The sequence below is a fragment of the Lolium rigidum genome, chromosome 2 (assembly GCF_022539505.1).
Source record: "Lolium rigidum isolate FL_2022 chromosome 2, APGP_CSIRO_Lrig_0.1, whole genome shotgun sequence".
NCBI classification, from domain to species: Eukaryota; Viridiplantae; Streptophyta; class Magnoliopsida; order Poales; family Poaceae; genus Lolium; species Lolium rigidum.
This window is the reverse complement of record NC_061509.1, coordinates 289,284,909-289,304,240: the sequence shown is the minus strand read 5'-3', so window position 1 is coordinate 289,304,240 and position 19,332 is coordinate 289,284,909. Positions and strand designations below refer to the sequence as shown.

The following is a 19,332-nucleotide window of genomic DNA, read 5'->3' as shown; positions in this document are numbered from 1 at the left end:
TTTTCTCTCAGTGTTGCCTTACTTTCATTTTTTAAATACTCCTAAATCAGTACAAGAATTACCTTATTTGTTGGGCTGTTTTTAGTGAACAATAAACATTTAGTGGAATGTAGTTATATTTGCATTGATACGGGCAATCTGGAAAGTAATGAATGATGTCTGTTTGAATTGAGTGTACTCGCAAGTTCATGTTTCATTAGTGTTTAAGACTGCACATTATATATATTTTTTACATGATATAATGCAGGCCTATGCGGCAAAGCTTCACGAGTTCTTCTGTTGAAGGCAAGGTTAGGACCGATGGTGCTGAAACTGGAGGTGATACACTGTGTAGAAGATGTAGAAGTGTTGGGATGTTGGTGTCTTTTGGTTAGCCTGTGAGTAGAAGATGTGGAAGTGTTGGGTATTTGGTTTCTTTTGGTTCACATGTAGTTTATGTAGAGTTCTTCCCTCTTAGTTTCAATTTTTGTGTAACTGATCTTCAACCTTGGCTTTGGAGTGAAATGTACCCTATAATACACATGTTTTGTAATGTGCTTTCGTTGAATTTGATATGAGATTCTTCCTATTGAATGCTATATTGTACCTTGTACGTGCTTGTTATTGCATTAATTATTTTTTAATAGAGAAGTTCATACCAGTGACAGGTATGATAATGGACTAGTCACTAGAGAACACAACATGGGTACGGCCTTTCATCATGCCAGTGACATGCATCTTTTCTGCCTGTCACTAGTTACACTACCAGTGACAGGCATTCTTTCCATCACTAGTGACAGGCGGTACTAGTGACTACATACTAGTGACAGGCAAGATGCATGTCACTGATAAGCAAAATGTGTCTGTCACTGATGAGGGGTTTCTGCAGTAGTATGGATTCATCCTCTATATGGATCCATATTATATTATTGTCAATGGTTTCGTCTTAAATGGCTTCACCTTATATGACGCCGCGATTCCGTCAACTTCTTCCGACATCACGACTAACACTCGGGGGCTCGACAACGACTTTGCCGCGGGTCACAACTGCTATACGGCGCCCAAGCAACAATCATAACATCACCCCAGCAGCGCTCGGGGGCTCGGCTATTTCTTCATCAAACAATTTGGCGGCATCTATTATCGCTATTTGGTGGTTTCTACTTCGGCTCGACTTCTTCTATGCAGTCGAAGACTTTATTGCGCGTTGACTCTGTCGTATCTAATAAGCTAAGTGTTTCCTTTTAATTTACATAAAGTTGATTATCATTTAATTTTGCCGCACACGACACTCGGGGGATGTGCGGCATAAATTTACTTTACATATCATCGAATCCGAGCATCTGACACCGCATGCGGAAAAGAGAATCAAGGAAAAGATAGAAAAAGTTTGTTTATTTGTGCAGGAGAAAGAAAATTTCAAAGTATACAAGTTCTTGAGCCTATGTCCGGATGCGCACACCCGATCATAGCCTCGGGGGCTACTCCCATCGGGAGCGCTGGCCGCGCACCCGACGAAATTTTCCTCAAGGAGGAACCCGAAGAAATTGTCTTCAGGGAGGAACCCGATGAAACTTTGATATCAGTTCAGTTATGTGTTCACGACGCACTAATCATGGGATCGTGAACTGTATACATAATGGGTATTTCTGACAGCTAGTCTGGGGTCCCCACAATAGTCCTATAGGAATTTATTAGTGCAAATCCTATAGTAAATGAGCATGAGGTCATACCTCATGAAAAAGTCCTTTCGCACAATTAAAGAGAGCTCATCTTCATATAGGATTCAACTAGGCATGACACTTATGTTTTCCCTATCCCTATGATTTTCCTATCCTATGAATCAAAGGAGCCCTAAGATTCTAATTTTTGGAGATATCACTCTTATATTCATGTTCTTTCATGTCACAAGTCCAAGTTTGTTGTGGACATAAATGTGTCAACGGTAAAACGGCTTGTACAAAGCTTCTTCAGAAAGGCCTTCGGCAATGTAGGTACCTCCTAAAAAAGGGTGTACCTTTACAACGTGGATCGTCCATCCCGGAAGAAAGCCCCGTTGCATCGATGAATAACAATGAATGGAAAGCGCTTGTGGACCACTGGAATAATCCCCAAACGATGGTCAGTTCCTTTTCTACAACCAATTCTATACCTTGTACATGATTATGTCTACAATTACTAGTTTTACCATTCATGCAGAAGATATGTGCTAAAAATAAAAATAAAACCGTGCAATGGTCCAGTTTCATCAAGCAACTGGTTCGCGCAGCTATGCGATGCATCTACAAAATTTGGTAAGCCAAAACATGTCTGTAATTCAACGGAGTACTCTGATGGATGTTTCTTGTTTATTGTCTATTTACTTTGATTTTTGCTTAATGCATCGCTGGATAATTCTTGATCACATTCATTGCGTTACAATGTAATTTATAATTCTGTGCTGGCGTATGGCACTAAGTTTTTGGTACCATTTCCATTGCATGATGTTTTTTGCCAGGTTCATATGGTTTCTGTTAAATTATTTCATGGATAGCTGCAGGCCGATTGAACTAAAAGCCTGTATGAGCATTTGTGCACATTGTACCCTGGTACCAGGTCCACATAGAACTTGCAAGCTTGCGTCATGTATGTCTATTATTTCAAGGAGACACGTACAATAATAAAGAGCCCACTCCTTTGGAAATATTCAAGGAGTGCCACTTTAGCTGGAAAATGGCTTCTCCACCACAGTACAAGATGTAATTGTAAGTAAAATTTTGCCTCCATGTAAGTTGAATGTTGTATCCTGTTGCTTCTGATAACCTTTGATTTTCTTAATTGCAAACCAAGTCTGAAATGGAAAAGCATCTCTCTGAACCTACGGCAGATGGAGGACAAAATAGTGAGGCCTAGGTTGTATCCGAGGTCCTCTCAAAGAATACAATCAAACCTAGTTTTTTTCGAAATGCAGGGCTCGTGTGTTTCTATGGATCAAAGATTAGCAACATGGTTGCAGATCTGGAGATAGAGAAGAGTGGAAGCGCAGAGCTACTTGATATTGTGAGCAGTCAGCGTGATCAAATGAATGAGCTTAGTAGCAAGGTAGAAGAAGGAGAAAATAATCATGCCATCATGGAGGCAAGGATTGAGCAGTTAAGCCAGATAATGCTCATGCAAAGTTAAAAATTCTAACCCAGGTAACGTGGTGACCTGGTGGTGCAGTGTTCGATAGTTGAACTATTGGGTGATGCGGTGGTGCTGACTGAACTGTCGTTCCGATGCTGCTCATTGGACAAAGATTGTACTATATTATATATAGTGCGATTTTACCTCTAATAATTTGTAGGCGCCTGCATTTATCCTGTAGCGCTCTGTTATGCAGGTTTGTACGAGACACTGTTAACATGCTGTAGTTATTAGTTGGGCCGAATTTTCTAAACTGGCCTTCTTTGGCTAGGTTTTTTGAATATCCTAAATGGGCCACGATAGCCCATAACAGTGCAAATGAAATGGCCTGCCATCATCCTGTGCACAATAATCAATTTTTATTTACGCTGGATGACTAGGCCTACTATATGGGCCTTACTTTCTATACGATTGGACTACTATTAATGGGCTGCACTAAGTCATAATGGGCCGTACGTGATCACTGAGCGAAGTCCCAATGCATGGGAAGTACAACATGGGCTGTAATTTCTGCATAATGGGCGAAACTAGACATTGTAAACGATCCAACCCACTGGCACCTGTCCGTTTCAGATGGCCAACGTGTCTATCAAATCAAAAGGTGGCATGAGCGGTCATTCGACATGCGTCGCGCTAAAAGAAGGCACATGTAGACACGACATGTCTTTGCCTAATTGTATACGTGTCGGTTGCTTATTGGTCGTCATGGAAAGTACAAAGTTGCCACGTGTCCTTCTCCGATTGGAAAACTGCTGCCCAAAAAGTTGTCCATATGTCAAATAGAAATAGGCCCCGTTTCTGATGACATCACGCGACAAGAATGGCACCTTAATCATTGGCCTGACAAGTCTCCGCCAGGGGTACCGCCCCATGACTGATATCCGCTGTCATGACTATGCGGGCCGGCTGGGCTTTGGGCTTTGGCAGGTCGTCATGGATCCATGACGGGATTTCCTAATCGCCAGCCGGTCCATCTGTGACGCGAGATTCGCCATGGTCTGTGAAACCATCAGAAAGACGTGTCCGTGACGGATTTTGGCCATTCGCTGACGAACTAAAATCGTTATGGACTAGCGAATTGTTACTAGTGATTTCTGGAAAATATTGTTTTATCTGAAAAGATCTGCCCGTCAGCCTTCACCGGGTGTCTAGAATTTCATGTAGTTTGTTTTCAGCCGCGTTCGCAGTTCCAAACTCGGAACAGGGAGTGACAAGTCACAATTTGATACACTCTACAGAGGTGTGTTACTTTACACATAAGAGAACTTATCCTTGTTGCCAACCGAGTCGCGAGCTCGTCCACACTTCCCTGGTGTGAGGACAGGTGTAAGATCCGAGATAATCATTGTCTTTTTTCGCGACCCCGCATACCCACCTGCATTGTAGTTCCGGTCTTGGATCCTCATCGGTTCGACCGGCCTCGATTAGATTCTCCTGCTGGCCCACATACCCCCTTAGGTATGTTCGGACCTCAGCACCTTCACCGGTCTTCTACAACCCATCCAGACCACAATACCATGAGGACTTTAGGGTTCCCCACCACTCTGGTTGCTCCCACCTGTGTACAACTACTACGGTAAAGTGTGTTCGTTGATATGGGAGGGGAAAAAGGTACAACTGACTTCCCTAGAGCCATTATAAATCTTATGGCTAACACATAATATACGACGCTAGAATCACTAGACGACATTTGTTGTTAATCCTAGGTGAATGTATTCCCAGTTGTAATGGAACCTCCACCATCAACTTAAACCATGGTTCCATTGCCCACCATGTAGTCATATTCATAATTGTAAAGTAATATTTTGATATGCAATGCATGAGTGATAAGTATAATACTTTGCAAGTAATTTGATAAAAATAATCAAATGCCATGAGCAAGAGTGAACTTGCCTTTCTTGACTGCAAGATTATGGAGGCAAGGACTTCGTTATGGGATAACTCCAAATTCTGAAATAGCATCATCTTCTTGTAATGACAATGTTTAAAGAAAACTAGCAAAGAAGATATAATGCATATTATGAGATGCAATCGCTCTAAGCGTGATCTAACCCCGATGATTTAATATTGGTACTTGTAATTATTTCTTTAGTGTGTGTTGCACTTTTAGAGTGGTTCCACGACCAATGTTCTTATTAGGGTTTGGTTAACTTGATATCATGTACATTTGGTGTGATACATCATAATAATAATATTAACACACAAGGAGTAATAGTTGGGATACTTTTAGTATGGAAATAATAGTTGTCAGTTTTAAGTTCTATAAGGCATGGATAGTGATTACTTGTTATTTACTTCAAAAGAATAACTTTTTAAGAACATGTTTATTAATGAAAGGAAAGTAGTTCAACAATGTTTATGGGTTTCTTGGGTTTATTATTCCTTTTCATTTGATTCACTAAACAAGATATTCCATATGCACTTAGTATTTGCACGACTTAAGTTGGGTATAAGCATGTAAGGTGAAGTACTACACATGGTTTCTATTAGGTTTGATCACAATGGTGTGATACTAAAGATTATTAATTTGGTTGATGACATGCTATTACCAAGTTAGGGTTTACCATTACTTGATCATACAGGATTATTCAAATGGAGTGCATGCAATGATAACCTAATTTGTAGTTAAGTATTGTATAACTTTGGTGGAACATGAGCATGCATTTATTTTTTATTATAGATCTATGAGTAAGGATCAAGTTCATATGATCCCAATTTATAAGTTCCTACGGTTTTAGTTGTGAAAGCAAATTAAAGTTTCATATGATATGAAATTAGGGTTTTATTTATAATTGAACTAGGGTTTCCTATTTGTCCTATCATTGTTAAGACATCAATTGTTGAGTAATGTTGAATTTAACAAAAAAAAATTAGCTCAAGTTATAATAGTTTTAACATTGTTCCTAGTTTTTGTTATATAAAGAAAATGATAAATAAGGTAAATACAATTTAGGGTTTTAAATATCAATAATGATTATGTTAATGCTAATATGATAAAGGAAATTATTTTTGGTTTTTCTTTATTTCCTAAATGGTTATTACTTATTTCTGAAATTTAAATAATTATTGAATTTTATTGATATGTAGGATAAAAGAGAAGACTTTATTAATAAGTACTAAATAATTACATTTTATTTTTGTTAAAAAAATTAGATTATATCTTTAATGGATAGAGTTTATTTTTAGTGAATATTTTATATCTTATTTATATTTTTATGATTTAAAATGAATTAGATATGAATTTGAAAAGTTTCAGCAGTTTTCTGGAATTTGAGTTTAAACAGAAACAAGTTTTTAATACGCAGGATTGTTCTAACACTAGAAACTGACTGGTGGGCCAATGGCCATGTGAGGTGCCACGTGGGCTTGACCGAGTGAAAATTGGGGACGTGGTGCTCAAGCTCACCGCCGGTGGCGGTTGAGGACGACGCCGACGGTGGAGTGCTCCCGTGGACGCGCGCGTGTGTTGTCTTGAACAGGGACGGTTAGGGGAACCTAGTGCTAGGTTCACCGCCAATTTATGGCCACCGGAGCTAGGCCGACGATGAAGAAAAGCGGCGGCGGGAATAGGCATGCGGTGTCGCGACGCTACGGCACACAATGGAGCAAGGCGAGAACACCGGGAGATCCAGAGACTTACAAGGAGCACGCAGGGCTTGATGGCGAGGTGGGAGGTGGTTCGAGTCGCCGGAATTGATAGCTCCGGTCATCGGGAAGACGAGCTCGATGAGGATGCTCCGCGGTGCTTCAACTCGGTTCCTCGCACAGGTGAAGCAACTAGAGGACAGAGGTGATGACACCGCAATGGATAAAGGAATAGGACTATTCCATGGGTTGATATAAATAAGAAGTTCCAAGTATTCCATTAACTTGGATGATGAGCAACAATCTAAGGACGACATGATTTACAAGGAGGATTCTTTGCATGTGCACACCACAAGGTGGCACCTGCATGCTAAGTGAGCTGCGCATAGATGAATATTTCACCTTCTTCCTGGAGAGGACTATGTTGAGTGGATTCGCAAGCCGCCCGTACAAGACTTATGCGGAGATAAGTCGCGAGTTCCTCACAATCTTCAGGTTTGCACACACCAAGGAAAAGTTAGGGAAGAAAGGTAAGGCATCCCTAGCACATTTGATGTTAAATTTGTTATGAAGCAACAAAGGTTTGTCATTTCCTTAGAGGAATTTTGCAAAGCTATTGATGTCCCAAATGTTGGGAGTTGGGAAGAAATCCCAAGTGACTCTGACCAACTCCTCCGGGAATTCTGGAGGAGTATAAGTGCGGATGAGCCTTTGGACATCCGTAGAGGAAACCTTTCTCATATCCAACATCCTAGGCTCAGATATTTTGCTTTGTTCTTAGTTAGAGGATTCCTATCTAGGAAAAATACTACTGCTTGCACTGGTCCTATAATTTAGGTGTAAAAGTTGCTAGGACATATTCTCATATGTTGTTTCCCATAATGAATCTAAATCTCCTTATGCTGGAGCTATTGCTAGCAATTTCATGTTGGCGATGGGTAGTTAAGATTGAGGGTTAGTTCGTTGTGTGGCACATGTCGCTTTGATCTTGGCCTGATATGAAACTTTTTTTTCCATTTACCAGTGGAAGTGGGATAATTTTCTCCAACTCCCAGGGGCAGTCTAAACGATGTACCGTAGGAAATGGTCCTCTATTAGTAATAATTTGGTATATATTTTCCAGCGTATTAAATAATTCCAATTACTTTCCGCATTAGTTTGTCAAGATCTTATCCAAAAAAGAAAATCAATAAATGGTATATTATCGTATCTTATGCAATAAATGCGATATCTTCAAGATCAATCACACATCAATGCAATTTATAGCCCTTCCTCGATGACTACTAGTCCGTAACCTTATAAATATGGTCGTAGATATGCACACTAGAAATTGAGCATTCCATATTTCCACCATGAAAGAAAAACTACCGATTAGAATGACCATTCTCTTGTCATTTTTTATTCAAGCCATTGGAGGATGGGGAGTTGAATCTATCAAACAAGGGGAAAATACTAGCAGGGTCCTCACGAGTTATCAAGTTAATAAGACTACTGCGGTATGTGTATGTATTCCTCTTACTTTTTATGTATATTTATACTAATATTTTGAGATTATGAATCTGAGGAAACATCAATATAGGTTGAAGGTGGAGATGTATACGATTGCATTGGTGTGAATGTACAACCAGCCTTTGACCACCCATTGCTGAAAGACCACAAAATCCAGGTAAGTAATTATCATGAAGAAATGGATAGTTTCATTTTGTGAGTAAATTCAATTTCAATATTTATGTTTATAATCTCCAACGAACGATGAGTTCTAAACTACTGTATTAACACATAGGTAGATAAACAATCAAAGAAAAAAATAAAATAGATTTCACACTTATATTGTTCATAAATTCTTTTTCAGATGCTATGTAGACATTAATTTTGCACTACAAGAGGAACTAACAACATCTTGTCAAACAATACAAATGTAAAAAATTACATGTGCTATATATATGATTGATTATGTATTAGAAATATATATTTGATTATGTGATGAATAAGTATGGTTCCTCAATAGATGGAACCAAGTTCTCTCCCACTAAGATCATACACAGATTTTCCATCGAAGAATGCCGTGCCACAAGTACAGTTGCCTATCATCGAGTGCCCTACAGGAACAATTCCAATATTGCGTAATAATAGAAGGTACCACATGGCTGAAAAAACCATTGATGAAGTGATTAGCAAGGATGTACAACAAGAGGTAAGTATTTTATTTTTCAATATAGTTTTGTAGTGGTCTAGTAATCTAGGTAGATTATGAAAATATAAATTCTTGTGAGGTGTTGTTGCATGCGCAACAGCTGTAGACCATAGCTGACTCCCAACTACATTATAGAATAATATCCCATGGAATTCATCCTCGAGATGAAAAATTAGGTCAAAGATACCGGAAGTATATTACACAATGAATTTTTTTAACTTGAATCTTACAACTCCTTTTACACTTTCACACTGTTGTTGACACTACTGCGGATGGAAAATAAAAATTTATTCATTCTAATAAGTTCCACATACATTTTGTGTAAGTTCTTGGTCCATATTGACCTTAGTATACAACATAAACTGATATTCATCAAATATATTTTTCATATGTTGTCAAATTGTTTCTAGTATTATGAGTAGGTTTTAGTATTTTCCACTGAAAATAAGCAATTATTTTGTCATGTAGGTAGCAGGAATTGAATATCGGGATGAGCTATATGGAACACGAGCTAAAATAAATGTTTATGAGCCAATGGTGAAGAAAAATAGTAAGGATATCAGCGGAGCAACCATACAGATTCATGAGGGAACAGAACTGGGTCGTCGAGATGGGATAGGTGCTGGATCTTGGGTATATCCAAGCTACAGCGGTGACAGTTATGCTAGGTTTCATGTTTATTGGGTAAACAATAAATATTTATTTGGATGCTCATTTTGTTATGAACTAGAAAGGATTTATAATCTCACAATATCTTATTGACATTGTATACATTAGGTAAAGGATCACGGCCCACCAATCACGACTTGCGTGGATCATGATTGTCATGCTTTCGTGCAAGTTAGCCAAAGTGTTGGTCTCGGAGGAAGAATACAACCGATTTCTATCTATAACGGACCACAATATGAAATAGATGTTCTAATCTTTAAGGTATTCTTATGTTAAATTTTTATTGTTAACTTTATGTCTTTTATTATATCAATACACTAGTTATCTTATTCAAAATAGATAAGTTCGAAACCACAATTTAAACTGAACGTATCAATGCACAAACTATTAGATAGAAAAAACATGATAGAACCTTTGATAATTAAAAATATTTGATGATACAATGATAAGAGAAATAACATGTCTCCCTCTTTGCATTCATTATCGGTTATACAATAGTAAGTACGAAAATATGTCTCCCGCTTTACATTCATCATCTTTTATACAACTTACAGGTATAAGTATGATATCACACATAATTGATTGCATATTCCTTTAAATTTTAAGCAAGCATTTACCATGCGACCATTATTTTTCTAGGATCCAAAGACTAAAAATTGGTGGGTGGCTTATGGTGAAAAAAATACACCAATCGGATATTGGCCGAATTCGCTCTTTCAATACATGAAAGAAAAGGGTGAATTTGCATTATGGGGTGGATTTGTTAAAGGTCCAACAGCATCGATGGACTCTCCACAAATGGGTAGTGGTCATTTTGCTTCAGAAGGCTTTGGAAAAGCATCATTTATGAAGAATATCCAAATTGTAGATAAGACCAATAAGCTTGTTTCCCCTAATGTTAATAGTGCACACCCAGGCGGTACCAATTTTTCAAAATATACTACAGATGGCTATGGACACAATGATGATGGTCTACATATATACTATGGTGGACCCGGTGATTTTGTTTGATAATTTATAGTGTTGCTTTTAATAAAGCTTTTCTACGAAGCAAAGTTTTGAACCTTGTTGTATCCAAAAACAATTGTCTAGCTGTACATTTAATTAATGGAATTTGAACTCTGGTCCGGATAATGATCTTCCAAGTTTTATGACACACAAGCTATACTTGAAATATATTATGGGCACTTAAATCAAGAGATAAGTGAGATGTTAATTATGAAAAATGGCTGAAAAAGTACATGCTCAATTTTCCAAACTAACCTATGACTAGAGCCCATATGAACAAGATCACTGTGACGCCCCAAAACCGGTACTATACGGATCCAAGCCTTCCCGCCAAAATCCGTATAATATCGATTTTAGGAGATGCACCACCAAACGCTTCGTACACGCCAAAACATGCACGCAACGCAGGTGGAATCAATCACAAGTAGCAATCATTACAACAAGTCACGATAGAGTCCACAAGAGAACTTTTATTACAACAATGACTCCAACGAGCCAAGAATACAAAAAGATACAATAAAAAGATCCAAATCATACGTAATGCCAAATACATCCGAGTATGAATAAGAATACAAATGGAACTAAGAGTCATGAAGATAACCAAGTGGCGTCCATAATCCTACCTAGGCCAAGCCGGAAGGGTAACCTCGCTAGCGTCGTTTTCTTCATACCGATCTTCATACATGTCCGGTTATGTCCCAAAGCAGCAATAAGTACGAGTTTCGTACTTAACAAGTCATCAACAAGTCATCATTTATACTTGAGGCACGCAGGGGACTTAGAGGACGCAAGAGGACGTCATAGGCAAAATGGTACGGTTAAGAAGCAGCGCACAAGCACTAAAATCATATAGAGACACTCATAACTTACAGGTGCTAGAATAGATAAGAGAGCACATAACTAGAAGTTCTATACTCTGCAATCATAACCCAGCTGATGCGTTCCTCCCTTCGCAAAGGAAGTACTTGCAAGGACACTCAAATGGTGGACAAGTTTTAACCATTTATTGTTGAGGTTGTGCTAACTTACTATGCAAGTTATTATTAATGAGATAACAAGTGTAAGTTGTCTATGGTCGAGTCATACAGCTCCAAGTCGTTCATAACCGCGGACACGGCTTATCGATAAGATGTAACCCTGCAGGGGTGCCCAAATGTGCCCACACGCACGATCAATCCAAACTACGAGGGAAAGATATCATGACTCGCACTCTCCTTCACGACAACAATAGACAAGTTAATCCAAATCCTGCTTAGCTAGTTAATGTCCAGGAAGCCACCTAACTAAGTTGAAACCGTATCGAAGTACGGCCGAATCGCCGAAGAGGACCTAGCTATCGCGTGCACGGCTTCCGAGGGTTAGAACACTCACAGGGGCGAATGACCCGCTTTAGCATGCGATAAACGCTCAGGCCGCAAACCTATACGTGCATACCAGAAACAAGGGATACAAGACACCCAGGGGCTTCCCAAAGTAAATAAGTAACAAGCTGGCATGCACGCAATAACCAAAGGAAAACATATAAACTAGTTGTGGCCACTGGACAAAGCTGTAGATTTCGGCAGTGATCGAGGGGAGACCAAATAAACATACCCACGTGTGGTTAGAGCGCTCAATCTCGGAACAGATAACAAGAACTCGGGGTCCTAAGATATTTAGGAAACATAAGTGAGCCGTCATAAAATGAGCAACTGACCCACCGATGCCTCCACTTAAAAACTATTAACAATTAAAGTAACCATGATACTCTATAACAGATATAACCATGTAGCATGTGTCATGATCCCCGAACAGATAACCCGATAACGATAGCGATAGCGGTACTAAGCATGCACTACGACTCGTAAGGCAGACCCTATAACCAAACAACAGCTATATGAGGGTGGTGGAGGCAATATGAGTTGCTTGAGGTAACAAGTGGATTAACACGTGACAAGAACGCAACTCGAGGCTAGCATAAGGGAGAAGGCAAAATAAAATAGGTAAAAGACTCCCGCAGAGACATAAGTGTGAAAATTCTTGCCTGTTAAAAATGGCGGAGGAACATCCGGAGAACTTGGCGTAGCTCGCATCAACTCAACGTCTTATCCGTGAAGAAACAAAGCACTAGAACAAACAACGAATGCACAATTTACTACTACGGCAAAATAATCGGCATGATCATGATATGATATGCATGGCATGGCAAACATGATGCAATGCAACTTATCCATATTAAGCGGAATCGGAATCCTGACAATTAATTATTAGGTTGAAGTTATTTTCTATCGGAAACATTAAATGTTGATTAGCATGGCATAGACATGGCAAGAGGTGAACTACTTCAATATTAAGCGGAGCAGAGAAACCCTAGGTGGAGTTCCGAAATACTCCGTATATATGTTAGGTGAATATGCATAACTATCACGTCACGACATGATGCGAGATGCAAACAGGTATATGTATCTCATATTTAGATTCCTCATATTTCTTAATTTCATAACATAGATTATTTGTTCAAAACAGATTGGATAGGAAAATTGTCTTCAGGTAGCTGAACATCTTTCTCCGGATTTGAATGGGATATATGCAGTAGAACAGAACCACAGCATTTGGTTGGTTTGTGTCAAAGTACAGGTCGATGGTTTTGATGTATATGTGAGAATTGTTATGATGTGCAGCGCAGTGTGTGCATTTGACAATGCAAAGATGAGCTGCTAGCTAGCAGCCTAGCAGGCAAGCTGCTGGATCTGTTGTTGCCGTGCATGGCTAACTAAACAAGCAGGTTAGCAGCTGGATGGATGGATGTGCATACGGGTGAAGCTAAGAGCATGTCTAACAGGCCCCGTATAATCCGCCCACCCCGTAAAATTCCGGCAGGATACGGGGCCGGCGTGATTTTGGGCGTCTAGCAGGCCCCGTATTCAGGCCGGCCCGTTTCGGCGGAATACGGGGCCCAGGAAATCGGCCCCGTCGTCCCGTACTTATAGTGGGCGCAGGTGCGTGTGAGGGGTTAACCCCTCACTCGCAACCCTAGCTCCGCCGTACGCCGCCGCCTCCTCCTCCTGCTCCGGCGAGCAATTAGTCGCTCCCCCGCGCCGCATTCCACCCGCCGCCACGTGCATGGACTCCCGCCGCCGTAGTAGCACCTCGCCGGCGAGCTGATCGAAGCGATCCCGCTCGCCGGACACCGTGGAGGACGCGTGGCGGCTCAAGTGCAAGCGCTCCGCCGCGGGGAGCCGCCGTGCGGCGTGCCGGTACGCCGGCGCGCTGTACGTGCCGGATCCGCTCCGGGAGTACGCCGCGGGTGGGCGGTGGTACCGGCAAGACCCGCCGCTCAAGCCGATGAGCGGCGAAGCCTTCGAGAAGTGGCTCGCCGAGTGGCAGCGCGACCGCGCGGCGAAGGCGGCATGGGCGGCGACCATCGGCAGCACCAGCGGCGGAGGAAGCGGAGGCGGCGAGGAGGAAGAGGAGGCGGCGGAGGAGGACGCGGCATACTTGCAGGCGGTGGCCGAATCCGAGGCGGAGGCCGCCGAGAAGGCGCGGGCGGAGGCAGACGAACAGGCGGCGGCCATCGCCGCCGTGGCGGAATTCCAGGCGAAGGAGGCTGCCGCCAAGGCGGAGGAGGAGGCTGCCGCCAGGGCGGAGGAGGAGGCTGCCGCCAGGGCAGAGGAGGAGGCTGCCGCCAGGGGGCCTTTCGTGCCATTCATCATCCTCGAGTAGCTAGGATCGCAGTAGATCGCTATGTATATGTATGATCCAGTGTATGATCAATGAAGATGAACTATGGTTTAATTTTCCCGGGGTTTTAATTTTTAAAAATACAGGGCGAAATACGGGGTCTGCTAGACGGAATGGTTCAGCAAGATGCACTTTTGGGATACGGGGCGAAAAACTCGCGTTATACGGGGCATAGAAATAAGGGGTTTGTTAGACTAGCTGAAAATTGGACTCTGCACTTGCGGGTCGATGGGAGCATGTACTGCGTGGAAACAAAAACAGCACTGTCCGCTTGCATGCGAAACGGCAACATGCTGCAAGGCAGCTGAGCCTGAACATGTACAGGTGTGAACAGTTTTGGAACCATCTCTGCTGGGGCATACGAGCCGGACCTGGAGATGCACAAGGACACGGAAGAGATAACGGAGACGATGGTTCAGGCGATGAAGACCAACAGGGGCAGCTGGTGCGTGCGCAGGCGCGGGAGACTTTTAACTGAACCCAAACATTTTTGAGCACTTGGCGACGATGTTCAGAAACGACGACTGTGTTCGATGCATGATTTGAGATAAGGAAAAGAGGAGGATGGAACGAGGAGCTCACCGAGATGGTCCTGGTGGAGTTGGACATGTGCAGGGCGCAGCGACTTGAACAAAAAAGAGCTCAGATATGACGTCCATGGCGGAACTCACGTCGAGCAACAATCTGACGGAGGAGGCGCGAGGGGCTCGGGGAAGAGGCGCGCTCGACGCGGTAGACACCAGGGAGGTAGGAAGGGGAGGACTTGGCTTGGGTAGTCACCGGAGTTGCGCCGGCAACGACGACCTGCAGAGGAGTACGGCTGTCACCGTAGAGGGATCAACACGGAGGGCGATATAGAAGGAAGAGAGGTTCTGAAGGACGGGTATCTTACCCTGAACGTGTACATGTGGCCGGAGATGGCGGGGAGGACAGAGGTGGCCAAAATAGACGAAATTGACCGGCGGCTGGAGTTAGGTATCGGCGACCGTGTCGTCGATTTGGGGCGTTCGAGCTCGATTCTTTCGGGGAAGATGATGAGGACGACGAGGCGGAGCTCTTGGTGCCTGCACCTCGACGAGGGGCGGCCTGGAACGGTGGCGCGATGGTGAGGCATGTGCAGTGGTGTGGTCTTGTTATCTCTGAATTTTGACGGGTGAATAGCTCTTGTGCCACGTCTTTACTAGCTATTCAAAAGAAAAAGATGTTGTTCCTAGGAATAGCCGGCATGCGATGTTCCTGATAACACTATAAAAATGCTAAGTACTATTATAAATTTAAATTCAAATTTAAACCACTATAAAAAACACTTATAAGTTTGGACCATATTGGACCTGGAAACGAACTACTGGGTCTGGCCTTTCCTAGAACTTGTTGTTGGTTTTTTTCCAATTAACTGAACTTTGCAAACCCTAGACATACCGCGCGATCTGAATAACATGGTAGTTTTGCTAAATTGTTGTTGCATTTGATTGATCAAAGACAGAGAGTATAAGATCCATCTCAGTACTATTACAAAGCATAGAAATTGTTAAGAGAACACTTATTACTTTGTCTAAAGGCTAATGATCAAGAGATAAACAAAGCTAAGAGAAATTACACAAAAATAAAATAGCCCGGCCATCAAATTGTCCTGCTTTTTCAAATTCACAAATTTCTAGCTGCTTGTTGATCTTATTCAACTCCTTCAACCCCATCTCTTCCGCAACCCCTTCCAAATTCCCCACTGTACCAGCAGATCTCAATGGCTCCAACAGGAACATGCACTGCCTTCCACTAAAAACACTTATAAAAATGCTCAGTACTATTACAAATTTAAATTCAAATTTGAACCACTATAAAAAATCACTTATAAGTTTGGACCGTATTGGGCCTGGAAACGCACTACTGGGTCTGGCCTTTCCTAGAACTTGTCGTCGGTTTATTTCCAATTAACTGAACTTTGCAAACCCTGCACACACCGCGCGGCCTGAACACTTTTGGGTTCACTACTTTTGTTGAGTCTTGGAAGTTGTTGCCTCTATAACAGCCTCCTTATCATTTTTATTTCGTTTTTGTGCCAAGAGTAGCCTCTAATAGGAAGAAAGTAAGATTTGGGTAAGTTGCTATCCAGAAACAGATTTTGTGTTGTTACAAAAAAATCCTTACTCCCAGACAGAAATTAGTATTGAGCTTCCAATTTTTTAATATATGCATGGGGTTATTATCTAACTTTCGTTAGTTTTGCACTTTTCGAGCTGAGCAACAGAGGATTTTTGAAAAAAATCGATCTTTACCTGTTGTTCTGTTTTGACAAATTTCTACCACTATTTGCATTTGCCTCTTATTCTCTTTATTTTTTAGTTCTTTTGAGAGAAAGAGATTTTTGAAGAAGTTGCTACATTAGCAAATGTTTTAATAGATGTTTGATATATGTTAGAACTGAAGCCAAGTGGATTTGTTATTTTGATCGCACTAATGTTGCTAATGAGAATTGTGTGAAGTCACTACTAGGAAAACCCTTATAGGTAGAAATACATTCCGCGGCGCACCTAAAGGCGCAAGCGCCACAAAATTATTTCTGTGGCGCATAATAGAAGATGCGCCACAGAATTTCTGGAACTTATGTGGCGCATGTACAGCTGGTGCGCCACATAAAGGGTAGTTTCTGTAGGTCCACTGCGGAGTCCACCACTGCACATGGGCGAAGGAGATTTTGTGGCGCATATGGTGATGTGCGCCACAGAAAGTCAAACTTTTGTGGCGCATAATTTGTCATGCGCCACAGAAATTCGAACTTTTGTGCGAGGTCTTTCCTGGCTATTCCAAAGAAAACGACCTTGTTTGTAGGAATAACCAGCATGCGATGTTCCTGACAACACTATAAAAATGCTCAGTACTATTACAAATTCAAATTTAAATTCGAACCACTATAAAAAAAACACTTATATGTTTGGACCGTATTGGGCCTGGAAACGCACTACTGGGTCTGACCTTTCCTAAAACTTGTTGTCGGGTTTTTTTTCAATTAACTGAACTTTGCAAACCCTGCACACACCGCGCGACCTGAACAACATGGTAGTTTTGCCAAATTGTTGTTGCATTTGATTGATCAAAGACAGCGAGTGACGGTAGCCAAATTCAAAATCTCATAGCGGCAAAACTTCCCGCCCACAAAATACCCATTCTACCCCTGAGGAGATGACAGCAAAGTCGGTTGGTGGGGGGGTCTGCCCATCATTTTTTCGATCACCACCTCCCTAGCCCGGAAACCCTCCCAAAAAAATTCATTTCCCTCAGACCACCCACCGGAACTTCCCAAGTCCCTCTCTCTCCCACCTCCACGACCACCGCACCGGAACATCCCCGTCGGACTTCCCTGGCCTACCCGAGGCCTCGCGATCCTCGTCATCCGGCTGCCTGCCGGAGCCGCTTCATCGACGCCGTCATCAACCGGACCGGATCATCCCCGCCGAACCTCAAAACCATATGCTCATCCAGCAGTCTACCGCAGTCGCTTCAGCTACGGTATCGTCCACCCCACCGGAGCCGCTTCGCCGGATCCGTCGTCCACTGCATCGGATCTTGCTCACCGACACCGCTGTGCATGAACCGGATCTGCTTCACCAGCACCGTGCATGATGTAAACTCTTCTACATTCGCTTTTCTATTGCTTGCCTGAAAGTTCTTGTTTAATCTTGGGGAACATGTTTGTGCTAACGACGCGCAGTTACGTTTTTGCAGATGAGATGAGTAACGATGAAGTGTAATGGCCGTCTCTCCAACCCCAAGTAGCACACGTAGTGTACTTCATCACCGGATCTATCAACCCCAGGAAGATCTGTTGTGACTCCCACGGAGTGCTTCTCCTAATGTAAGTCCCTTGTTTTAGAGCTATGTTCTGGGTTCAGATGCTTGTTTGTCTGAAGCTCTTTTAGTTCATTCCTAGCTATGACCGTAACACCTTGCTATTTTCTAGTTCATTGCTAACTTTAGGCGATTGAACATTTTGGTTTGCATTCCCTGCTCTGTAGATGTAGCTATCATAACTTTTATCTTGCTCAGTCGTTTTTACAAAAATTATAGGCTGCTACTATTTTGTTCATGTCAATCTTGTTCTCCCTGAACATGTTGGTTTGCATTCCCTGTACTACATGTAATGCCATTGTTATTTCTATCTACTACGTCGTAGGCTAACAACGTAACTGCCTGCTATTAATTCCTGCATGCTATCGCTCTGCCATCCTGTAGTACAAATTTATTTCAACTCGTCACAGTAGCTACTTTCATCATAATTTTGTCTGCCATCTGATTCTTCAAAGGCATCAATATTAACTTGTTTCTCTTAATTGGCATGGCGCTCACATATAGAATGGTGAACATATTGGTGTGCATTCCCTCTTCTACAAGTTCACAAGTGATCCCACTATATTCCGTTTCTGGTCCATCCTAAGCCGTAGCATTAACTATCATCTTTGTGTTGTTCATTACAACTTTATATCCCGGAACAAATTGATTTGTTTCCCTTATCTACAAGTTTATGAGTGATGCCATTATATCTCCTATATGTTTTATTCCTAGCTATTATAGTAACATCCTGCTATTATTTAGTTCATGGGCAATTTTAAGTAATTGCACGTGTTGGTTCGCATTCCCTGCTCTATAGCTTTTGGCATCGTAACTTCTATATTTGGTTTGCATTCTCTGCTCTGTAGATCTAGCCATCATAACTTTATCTTGCTCAGTCGTTGTTACAAAAATTATGGCCTGCTACTATGTTGTGTGTGCCAATTTTTTACTCCATGAACATGTTGGTTTGCATTCCCTATACTACAGGTGATGCCATTATTTTGTATCTAGTTCATTGTAAGCTAACAAAGTAAGGACATAGTTTGGCATGCTATCACTCTGCTATCTAGCCTGTAGTACAAATAAACTTGTCATACTACTAGATAATAACTTTATGTGCCATCTTGTTCTTCAAAAGCTGCATTTATATTGACTTGTTTCTCTGACTTGGCATGACACTCACATAT

The 19,332-nt window shown here is 41.8% G+C and overlaps 1 protein-coding gene and 1 long non-coding RNA gene across 2 annotated transcripts; one reads left to right on the top strand and one right to left on the bottom strand.

The window, feature by feature from the left end:
* The first annotated feature begins 8,081 nt into the window (after window positions 1–8,081).
* Window positions 8,082–10,603, top strand: LOC124689131. Its single transcript, XM_047222714.1, has 6 exons — window positions 8,082–8,225; window positions 8,309–8,395; window positions 8,738–8,923; window positions 9,392–9,607; window positions 9,707–9,853; window positions 10,232–10,603. The coding sequence occupies exons 1-6, from the start codon at window positions 8,082–8,084 to the stop codon at window positions 10,601–10,603; spliced, it is 1,152 nt and encodes a 383-aa protein (XP_047078670.1).
* Window positions 10,604–12,562: 1,959 nt separating this feature from the next.
* On the bottom strand, window positions 12,563–15,261 carry LOC124689056. The gene is made up of 3 exons (XR_006998699.1): window positions 15,213–15,261; window positions 14,903–15,124; window positions 12,563–12,706 (listed from the first exon to the last, which is right to left on the bottom strand). It is a non-coding gene; the product is annotated as an uncharacterized LOC124689056 (long non-coding RNA).
* Window positions 15,262–19,332: the final 4,071 nt, after the last annotated feature.

Excerpts from the sequence above, each read along its gene's own strand:
- LOC124689131 (XM_047222714.1), top strand. The coding sequence starts at position 8,082 with ATGAAAGAAAAACTACCGATTAGAATGACCATTCTCTTGTCATTTTTT. Across the intron at positions 8,396-8,737 it reads TGAAAGACCACAAAATCCAG|ATGGAACCAAGTTCTCTCCC; the intron begins GTAAGTAATTAT and ends GTTCCTCAATAG. Across the intron at positions 9,854-10,231 it reads TAGATGTTCTAATCTTTAAG|GATCCAAAGACTAAAAATTG; the intron begins GTATTCTTATGT and ends TTATTTTTCTAG.